Source organism: Chenopodium quinoa, unplaced genomic scaffold (assembly GCF_001683475.1).
Source record: "Chenopodium quinoa cultivar QQ74 unplaced genomic scaffold, ASM168347v1, whole genome shotgun sequence".
Taxonomy (NCBI): domain Eukaryota; kingdom Viridiplantae; phylum Streptophyta; class Magnoliopsida; order Caryophyllales; family Amaranthaceae; genus Chenopodium; species Chenopodium quinoa.
Genome location: NW_018742720.1, coordinates 2,947,788 through 2,958,954, shown reverse-complemented (window position 1 = coordinate 2,958,954; position 11,167 = coordinate 2,947,788). Strand labels below are relative to the sequence as shown.

Here is an 11,167-nt window from a genome sequence, read left to right as displayed (position 1 = left end):
GGGTCATGCCCCATAACGAGCCACGTGTTTGGAGTTCGGTAGGCCTAGTCCATGAGCCATGTATCGTGTCAGGCCATGTCAAAATTTTGAAAAGGTCGGCATGTGCATGGTCCAATCCTACTAGTCGTGCTTTGGTGCTAGCATGCCTATGTTGCAATGCCTAAGCCAAACTTCAAAATTTTTAGCATACTTTGTCGACCTATATCGTGCCTTGGGCTAGACCGACTTGGTGTTGATATCTTCATTTTCCTTAAATATTTTCCTACATATTGTAAATTTTTTTATCTTAAAAACTAAAATTAAAATCACCTTGGGTTGAACAAATCATGCACCTTAGACATGTAAGGTCTTATACCGGTTATACATACGGCTATAACAACATGATACATTAATTCTTTAATTTGGATTTTCAACAAGTACTAGTATATAGTAACATGCTCAATTTGGCTAAAGTCAAGAAGCAAAGGTTAAATTAACAATAAATTAACTAAGTATAATAATAATAATAATAATAATAATAATAATAATAATAATAATAATAATAATAATAATAATAATAATAAACACATTATATAAGAGTCCCTTTGAAAATGCCAAGGGAAATTGCTCAAACTAGTGAGTAGTGTGAGTCTAGTGATTACAACATCACATAAAAAAGGCAAGCAACGGCAGGGAAGCTGTTTGTCAATACACTGAAATTGACTTGTTGTATTTGGCATTTTACTCTTCTTTGTAATTCTATTCTCTGTCTTCATTAGCTTATAAGTTATACCCTAATAAGTCAAACCACTAAACCCATTTTTATAGCTGTTTGCAACTCACATCAATAGCCTTTTGGCTTTTTTGTATCATTTTTAGCTCTGTCAATTTCTCTTAGCCTTTGACTTTAGCATGTTACTATGGGATTAGGATAAGTAATCCATATTATTATAGTAATACACAATAAAGGAAAGCATATTGGTAGGGTTTCTTTTATTTTATTTTATTTTTTAATACCAAAAAAATAAAAGTATGTACATTTTGGAGGCAAATAATTCATGGATAATAATCATAATGTAATGTGAATGATATAATGTGTTTTGTTTGGGGTCATAAGTATTATTACATAACAAATGTGGACAACTTGTAAGGTTTAAAGTGATGATAAAGTATTGTATATTTGTATTATTGCTAACAAACTCGAGAGTATCACAATTCACAAGGGGGAAGTATTGTTGTTTTATTTAGATGGCATCTGCTGGTTCATCGGAGTTTTGCTCCAACTACATCCGCATCCGACTCAGGTAGCACACCTGGTTTATGGTGGGTGAGTCTCCCAACAAGAGTTTCTGCATACGACGAGGCTCGAATCCTAGACTTCCCTTAAGCGACATCAAGTTGCTTACCACTTGAGCCAACACTTGTGGTCTACTATAAGCTTGTAATCTTGTATTTGCTCGTCATAGGGTTTGATTCTTACCAAGTGAAGGTGAGCCCGTGAGGATTCCTTGATTTTTTTTTTCTCCCAACTTCTAAGTGACTTGCCCAAAAATACTGGACCAAATTAATGTCAAGAAATAAAGGTTAAATTTAACTAGGTCTTATGTCTTAATAATAATAATAATAATAATAATAATAATAATAATAATAAAACATGTATATTTGGAGCTTGCTATAATACAATCCTTGTAAACAAGTTTTGGGTGGGTGGGGGGGGGGGGGTTCAAGAGTAGGTTAGGGAAGTATGAGTTGTGATCTACTTTGCGACTAAGCTTTGAGAGACAAACCCAAATATTGTATTGAGTATGCATGAAAGATTTAAAATCATAGACAACGAATAGATTTAAATATTTGATGTAGGGTTTCAAAAAATGTAGTGAAATTAATTGCGTTTAGAGAGTGTGAGTAATACACTGAAAAAGAATTTTCACATTAAACAACTAGTCCGTATTTATTTTACTATTCCTACCGCTAGTTTATGCTTGGCATTCACATTAAACAACAAAGTACTTGACATCTACATCTAATAACTAGATGAAAAAGGATTGATAAATGAAGTAGCTTAGGTAACAAATTAAATCAACGAATTTCAAGTGAAACTTCAACTACTTGTCATCCAATTCGTCACTCGTTTAACACCTGATTCAACATCCACCCGTTTAATATTCATTTCAATGGATTTTAACCGAATTTCTTTTTTTACATTAGTTATTAGGTGACAATGATAGAAATGGAGGAAGATCAATGACCTTTAAAATGGTTGCCCTTCATGGCAACTACTACCATAGGATGGAGTGAAAGAAGGCATGCATTAAAGTAGCTAGGGCACAATATCAATGACAAATAATTATGGGTCCCTTTCCATTCCATTCAATGGAAGTGTGCCCCTTAAAACTAAAGAACCTTCTTTAATGTTCCAAACCACCCTACTACTCGTGACTTCCCCTTGGACCCTTGACTAACTTCCATCACCTTAATTAGCTCCTTTTTTTTTGTTAATGCTAATATTATTTCTTCCCTTTTCTCTATTTTAATGATTTGATGTCCCAATTTTGGATTGATTATGGAATAATGCAGTCTTATTCAACTATTGTTACTTTACTATTAGTGGCTATAAATCCCTTTCCACTTTGATTTGTCATTTCAACCTTGTATTGTGTAACATTGTGATTAAGATTTGATAATGATAGAAAACTACCAACAAGTATCTAAAATAATTTCTTATGTAAAATGTATTGATTAAATTCTAGTATATAAGCATGTGTGAATTATTATAGTACAAGTATGAAGGATGATTAATTTATCAGAATGTACGATATATAGTCTTGTTTATTTGTAATCTCATTCAATATTGATATAATTATTGCACATAACTCTCTACGAACCACGGTTTTGCTTAAAAATTAGCAGATTTAGACGTATAGTAGTTCATTATTGTTAAAAACTGACTGCATTGATTGGTTTAACTAAGTAGTTGCAATAGGTGCTTTAACTAAGCTAATTAATTAGTTGCATTAGGTATTTTGACTAGCTACCGTATTTTGATGTATTGTCAAAATAGTTGATGAATTGTAGTTATTTTGTTACTTGAACATATGAAAGGAAGAATGTTCTTTACCATGCAAACAAGGTCTAAATCACCCTTTTATCCCCATAGACTAAGTAAAAAAGAGTGGGATAAACTAATACTTTTGTTCATGAGTTGGATGGAGTTTGGTTTGATGTCATGAATAATGTGTGGTGACCATGTAAGAAAGTGGTTGATCAAGGGATTGGGAAGATAAGAGGGATGAGCAAAGAAAACTATTCATAAATAGACATACATGCTCTATGAAGTACTCTTTCCCCTATCCAAATAAAATACTAGTAAAATAAAATGTGTTTATATGCTTATATTTGCAAAGAGTTTAAGTGATAAGTGATTGTTTACTTATCATTGTTACTTTAAAAAAATACAGATTATTGTGAGGATGATATCGATTTTATAGTGATTAGTGAGAAGAATGTGATACTAAACTGTTAATATATGCGGGTTCATGAATAAAATGAAAGTATAAACAATATTTTAATATGAAAATTGAAAGGAAACCGTTTCAAGAATTATGAAAGATAATATCTTACATAATTGGTAAAGTTATAAAAGAGTAAAAGACGACACTTAGGGTCTGTTCTCTTACGTTGAAATTCAGTTCAGTTCAGTTCAGTTCAGCTCATAATTTCCTTCTCTTATAAAATGTTCAGTTCAGTTCAGTTCAGCTGAGTTCAGTCAATGAGAACAAACCCTTATCTAAGTAATTAAATCTGTTTTGATTTCTGCATTGCATGTTGTAGACTTGTAGTATTTCCTTATATGGAAATTGGAAAAGGGTATGTAATGTTCGTTCAATTGTTAAAAATGGAGTTGCAATGATTTTACTTTCACGTTCATGTATTAAGGAATGCACTAATTACTTAGTGAGTAATTATGGATCAGTGGATGTTTCTTTAATGATGCCACCTACCTCACATCTTTAACTACCGTACTAAATTTGCAATGAGTACTCGTATCAAATATTCAGATATCATTATCACTTTTAATATTTTCATTGCCCACTATAATTAATAAACCACACTTATTTATTTTTTTCATTTAATTCTCACCCACCATTAAAATGATGTTGAGGCGACAATTTCACTTTTCATTGCATGTCCATGCTATTGGAGTATTGGCTACATGTATATACTAATTGATAGAGTGGGTAATCTACTAATCTATCTATTTTGAGAGTGAAGGATAACTCAAGCGGTTAGAGTTATCCTTTTGATTTCAGGTGATCCTGAGATTAATTCTTATTACCCGCTATTGTAATTCTATAAACATCGAAAAGGTATCATGATTAATTATGTTTACATAGATAGATTATTTTGTAGATGGTGAATAGAATTGGTTAAGGTTCATGATTTTAAAGTCTCAATATAACTATTTCTAGTCCTTATAACGTTATAAGCATATATGCCTTGTTAATCAATACTAGTGTATACTTGTATGAATAGTACACTGAACAAATTTTAACCTGACTTATACATATCCACACATCCCCTTGCATTTAATTTTTCATCAAAATACACAAGTATAAATTTCATTCAATTATGGTGTTAAAAGTTAGTAGTGGAATAATTGGAATTTAATAATTTCCCAACATTATTAAAAAAAAAAAAAAAAAAAAATAATGAGCTTTAAATTTTTCTTTAAAATTAAAATAAATTATAAACCTTTTTTCTAAACACAAATTTTTATATGTGGTTGACCACACTATGTGCCCATAATTACTTATTATGAGGTTTCTCGGTCGGTGAGGGAGTATTCTCACACATAAAACACGCTAATCGACTGAGTAACCCTAAAATAAGTAACCTTCAACCGATTGAGTAACTTCTGAGTAAATAATTCCAGCAAAAACATACTAACCGGCTAAGCAACCCCAAAATAAATAATTCTTGACCGACTGATTAACTTCTAGGAGTAAATAAGTAACCCGATCACACGTTGTGGCCAGTCATATAGAAATTACACCGTTTATTTTTTTTTATTATAAAATCCTACGTGTAAGCCACATAGGAAAAAAGTCCCACCGTTGATCTAAAGCCACGTATAATCATATCAATAGTACATTCAAACAAATGGACCCCACATTTCACTTTCTCTCTCCTCCAAATTTTCCCCTGTTTATTAAATCCCCTATTAAATTTTCTCTCACTCCCTTAACTTCCTCTCATCTCACTCTCTCTCCTCTCAATCTCTCTCCTTTACAACCACCGTCTCAACCACCGCATTTCACCGGCGCTGCCGCATTCTCCCCCACTTTTCCCGAAAATACCCTTCTTCAACTTACCCTTTCATCTTCACTTCTTACTCTGTTCTAACTCTGAAATTTCCCAACTTCTGAAAAAAAGCTCTTTTAGTAATTAACCTCCATTTCCCACCCTTTTTTGTAGGGTTTCTTACTCAAAATCTGAGTTTTTTTTCTTCATTTTTAGCTTGTTTAACCCTTTGAATAATCTGCATTTATCCGTTTGATAGATTATTTACTGGGTTCCACTTTTTCCGTTTGTTTTATAGCCGTTACACTTTCAGTTCAGCACAAAACCAGCAGAAAAAGTGAGGAAATTTTGGGAGTTTTTTTCTTGAATTTGTTAATGATTTTTCTGGGGTTTTTAAAGCTCATTAAATTATGAAATGGGTGTCTTGTTTTTTTCAATTTTAAGCTGAAAATCTTGTTTTTGAGCTGGGGTTGTGAAGAATGAGGAAGCTAGTTTGTTTAATAATCCTGATAATTTTGGGATGGTTCCCAATTTGTAAGGGTGCACCATCTTTAAGCCCTTCATTGAATGATGATGTGTTGGGATTAATTGTATTCAAAGCAGACATTAAAGACCCAAATGGAAAATTAGCTTCATGGAATGAAGATGATGATAGTCCATGTTATTGGGGAGGTATTAAATGTAACCCTAGATCCAACCGTGTTTCTGAGCTCAATCTAGACGGGTTTTCGCTTTCGGGTAAGCTCGGTCGAGGCTTACTGCAGCTCCAAGCACTCCGGAAGCTTTCGCTGTCGAAGAACAACCTCACTGGGAGTCTCAGCCCTGCATTGGTGAGGCTTTCTAACTTGAGAATACTTGATTTGAGTGAAAATGGATTTTCTGGTGTATTGCCTCTTGATTTCTTTAGACAATGTGGACCTTTGAGAACTGTTAATTTAGCTAATAACAAGTTTTCAGGGCAGATCCCTGATAGTTTGAGCTCATGTGTTGGAATTTCTGTGCTTAATTTGTCTGCTAATCAGTTTTCTGGGGCTTTACCTGCTGGGATTTGGGGTTTGCAAGGGTTAAGGTCACTTGATCTGTCTTATAATCAGCTGAGTCATGAAATTCCAAAGGGAATGGATGGTTTGGCTAACCTGAGAACCATTAATCTGAGTCGAAACCGACTTTCCGGGCGATTGCTGGGTGAAATTGGAGGGTGCTCATTGTTGAAATCACTTGATTTTAGTGGGAATTTGTTTTCTGGGAACCTGCCAAAGTCATTGCTGAACTTGAGTTTTATTGGGTATCTTAATTTGGGAGAGAATTCATTTGTGGGTCAGGTTCCTGAATGGGTTGGAGGGTTGAAAGGGCTTGAAAATCTGGATCTTTCAGCTAATAACTTCTCTGGTGTTTTGCCAACTTCTGTGGGAAATCTTAGGTCTTTGAAGGTGTTAAATATGTCAATGAATTCTTTGAGTGGTAGCTTACCTGAATCTATGGCTAGTTGTTTAAGCCTTCAAATCATAGATTTTAGGCAGAATTTGTTGACCGGTGATCTACCTAAGTGGATTTTTAAGGTTGCTTTGCAAGAAATACTGCTCTCAGAAAATAATTTTGGTGGAACAATGGATGATTCTTTCGCTTCAGCGGAAGAAGCCTCGCATCAAAGCCTCGAGGTATTGGATTTGTCCAATAATGTGTTAACTGGGGCAATTCCATCAGCACTTGTTAATTTCAGCAGCTTGGCATTCTTGAATCTGTCTAAGAACTCTTTGACGGGTCCTATTCCCAGAAATGTTGGGGAACTAAAAGCATTGAATGTTCTTGATTTGAGCGAAAACAAGCTGAATGGGAGCATTCCTACCGAAATTGGAAAAGCTACTGCTCTGCAAGAATTGATACTGGAAAAGAATTTTATTAAGGGGATAATACCTACTTCAATTGAGCATTGTTCTTCACTCTCAGTATTGTAAGTGCTCTCTCTTCATGTACTGACTTCCACATTTCTATCGTATATGTAACTCATGCTGCTAGTTGCTCATTGTTGCCGTTGTATATACTTATAATCTGTATTATATACTGTTCTATATTTTTTAGCAGCTTCCCTTTAAGTTTCATGCTGTCTGCTTCGAGAAATCAACAGTCTAGTTTGTCAAAATCATTTTTTTCCCCCAAATATTTCAGTACAATGTTTAACTTTCTTTGGCTGATAAGAATACAAAGCCAAGCTTTAATAATTTGTCTATTGAAATTACTGTGTTGTGCTAGATGAGGTCCATTGTGGTTGTTAATTGCTCATGCATTGATAAGGCCATGTTTGGTATTTTTTGATGTCCTTTTCTGAATTACTCCGAAATTTCTCATTTTTAATTCTTCTTATGCCAGGATCTTATCTCATAATAGTCTAGAGGGACCTATACCTCTTGCTCTATCAAAACTTGCTGACCTACAAACTGTGGACCTTTCTTCCAATGATTTAAGTGGAAGTATGCCAAAACAACTAGCTAATCTTCAACATCTCGTTTCCTTCAATGTTTCCCACAATAATCTACAAGGTGAACTACCTGGTGGTTTCTTTAACACCATAAACCCCTCCGCTGTCTCAGCCAACCCATCGCTTTGTGGCTCTGCGACAAAAAAATCTTGCTCCTCTGTCCTTCCCAAACCCATTGTTCTTAACCCCAACTCCACCGGTGATGCCTTCTCTGGCTCTTCTCTATCTGCTACATTTGGTCACAAGAAAAACCTCCTGAGTATCTCCTCCCTCATTGCTATCGGAGCTGCTGCAGTAATTGTAATCGGTGTGATTGCCATCACAGTTCTTAACCTAAGTGTTAGAGCCTCAGCATCTCGCTCTGCTGCTGCCCTTGCATTATCTAATGGTGATGGTTTCAGCAGTTCCCCCTCTACAGATGCAAATTCTGGTAAGCTGGTCATATTTTCAGGAGAGCCTGATTTCAGCACTGGTACCCACGCTCTACTCAACAAGGATTGCGAACTTGGCCGTGGTGGGTTTGGGGCTGTCTACCGAACTGTTCTCCAAAATGGTCGCCCCGTTGCTATAAAGAAGCTCACTGTTTCAAGTCTTGTCAAGTCCCAAGAAGATTTTGAGCGAGAGGTGAAGAAGTTGGGGAAAATCAGGCACCCTAATCTTGTCACTCTTGAAGGCTATTATTGGACTCAATCACTTCAACTTCTTATCTATGATTTTATCTCCGGTGGAAGTTTACATAAGCATCTCCATGAAGGAGGAGGTGGGAACTTTCTTTCATGGAATGACCGGTTCAATGTAATTGTTGGGATGGCTAAAGGTTTATCTCACTTGCACCAACTGAATGTCATCCACTACAATCTTAAATCTAGCAACATACTCATAGATAGCTCAGGTGAGCCTAAAGTAGGTGATTTTGGATTAGCGAGATTGTTGCCCATGCTGGATCGGTACATTTTAAGCAGCAAGATTCAGAGTGCTCTTGGGTACATGGCGCCTGAATTTGCATGCCGAACTGTAAAAATTACAGAGAAGTGTGATGTTTATGGTTTTGGAGTTTTGGTACTTGAAGTGGTGACTGGAAAAAGACCTGTTGAGTACATGGAGGATGACGTGATCGTTTTGTGTGACATGGTAAGAGGAGCACTCGAAGAAGGGAAGGTGGAAGAATGTATTGATGAGCGGTTGCAAGGTAGATTCCCAGCCGAGGAAGCCATTCCAGTTATGAAGTTAGGGTTGATTTGCACATCACAGGTGCCGTCTAACAGACCTGATATGACAGAGGTGGTTAATATCTTGGAATTAATCAGGTGTCCTTCGGAAGGCCAAGAAGACTCAGGGTAAGTACTATTATTCGACATGCCTAAATACTAACATGTCGAACTTACAGTTGAATTATCCGGCGAAGAGGAATCCGGTCTGTGTATTTGCATGTAAACAAGCTGGAAGCTGTCGAAAACTAATTAATTCTCTCATTGTTAGTTCATTTTTTTGGGTCCTTAGCTTCTGCCTTTGTAGTTTCCCACTGTTTGTAAGTAGCGACTAGGAGTAGTTCTTGCCGGATTCCTCTTCACCGGGTTCAAATTTGGCAACCCATTTTGGATATCTTTAGGTAGTTCCACCTTCTATTTATGTTTGTGAAATGAAAATGTAAGAAGTTCATATTCTTGGTTGTATTTTGATCAGTTCACAAAATTCGAAATATCACCGTCTTCCTATTGTTTCCATTTGTGGTAGTCAGAGGTAAAGTCGAATCTTAGAAGTGTCAGACCGGATTTTGTTCGGAGTTGCTCATGTCATATTGTTCATTTATGTTGTCGGTTTGGTTAAACCCGGAATATGAGTATACCTTAAGTTTGAATTGGACATATTGATACAAGTAATCAGATACGAGTCAATTGATATTTATATTCACCTTACCGATCATGGTAATATAATATCTAAAATGTTTGGAATATTAATTAGGTATTGTTCAAACATTCTTGATTAGTAGAAAATGGTGGAATTTTGGATGGATTTTGCTAGCAAGCACTGACATTGATTTGGTATTGTCAAATGAAGGATCAGCTTTAACCACAACTATACAAATCACAAAACAACAATATTTTCCCATGTGAATTTCTGTTAATTTTATTATAAAGTTAAATAAAGTAAAAAGAATTCCCGCCTTTTATTGAAATCTTTAATGTAAAAGAGTAAAAGACCGTAATGTCCTTGTCTTTCTGTTGGTTTCTTCACTTTTTGAGGTGGTTTTTTTTGGACTTTTGGCACTTTTTTAATTGGTAAAAGTTGTAAAGTATTTTTCACCAACAATTTCATAATTTGTGTTGTATTTAGCATGTTCATTACAGGGTGGTATGACCAAGATAAAATTGTTTAATTTTGATGTTAGTTAATAACAAATTAACAAAAGCTAGTTGCTTTTTATTTATCTATTTAGGTTCCAATAATAGAAATTGATATATAATGATAAACGTATAATTTTATCATGTATATATAAATAATAATCCCTCCATTTTTACGTGCTTCAATTTGACTTTGATGCTATTATTTGTAAAATTTGTCTCAAAGCATAGTATTCACATATCAACTTTTTATAAGTTATATGATATCATTACTCAAAGTCTGCATCGGCATACATGTTGCACATTTTTTTTTTAAAAAAAAGATCCCCTTATGAGGTTAACACCTATCTATAGATGTAAACTCTTCCCTTTATAAAAGTTGTGGAATTGGTTTGCAAGTGATTTATAGAATGGTGCAAATGTTGGTAAGATCAATGTTGTTGGAATCTTAGCAATTCAAAATTTGTACTATTATCACTGGGTAGAAGAATTGACTCACATGAAATCCCCTTCTATTGCTCCTCTAACTTTGTAATTCATATAATCAAGGAATTCTTCCTCAAAATCCCAAAAAAAAAAAAAAATAATAATAAAATAAAAAAATAAAAAAATCTTGAACTTCCCAATTTCTTCTTTAGAAGAAAATTCTTCTAAGTTGGTTTGATTTATAGTTCAATAGTCAAAGATGGTCCTATTTTATAATATTATGTTCATTTTCGTTGGTTTCTTTGGTTAAACTAACTTAGATTTCCCATGACTCCATGTGCTTAGAATTACTAGGATTGAGTTGGTTGTCCCAACTACCAAAATGCATCTAAGACTTGTTTATATTAAACAATTATACATTAGGGTTGGGCTCAATAAAGAAACCTAATAAGGTTAACTTTGATAAAATTTATTCATAATATACTACATACTGTATGAAATTAATATGGCTTGCTTTGTAAATAACTTGGTATCATTTAACATACTTGATATTTGAATAATATGACTAATCACCAAACTATGACCTAAACTAAAGGCCAGTTATGATTTACTGAACTAAGCTGAGTTGAACTGATTGAAACTG

At 34.5% G+C, this 11,167-nt stretch overlaps 1 protein-coding gene across 1 annotated transcript; it reads left to right on the top strand.

The window, feature by feature from the left end:
• The first annotated feature begins 5,059 nt into the window (after window positions 1-5,059).
• LOC110723203 (probable LRR receptor-like serine/threonine-protein kinase IRK) lies at window positions 5,060-9,619 on the top strand. The gene is made up of 2 exons (XM_021902544.1): window positions 5,060-7,231; window positions 7,648-9,619. The coding sequence occupies exons 1-2, from the start codon at window positions 5,760-5,762 to the stop codon at window positions 9,095-9,097; spliced, it is 2,922 nt and encodes a 973-aa protein (XP_021758236.1). The 5' UTR covers window positions 5,060-5,759; the 3' UTR covers window positions 9,098-9,619.
• The last annotated feature ends 1,548 nt before the right edge of the window (window positions 9,620-11,167 follow it).

What these genes read in the sequence shown, in the direction of transcription:
- LOC110723203 (XM_021902544.1), top strand. Translation starts at nt 5,760, where the DNA reads ATGAGGAAGCTAGTTTGTTTAATAATCCTGATAATTTTGGGATGGTTC. An exon ending in TGTTCTTCACTCTCAGTATT is followed by an intron (nt 7,232 to 7,647) that starts GTAAGTGCTCTC and finishes TTCTTATGCCAG; the next exon opens with GATCTTATCTCATAATAGTC.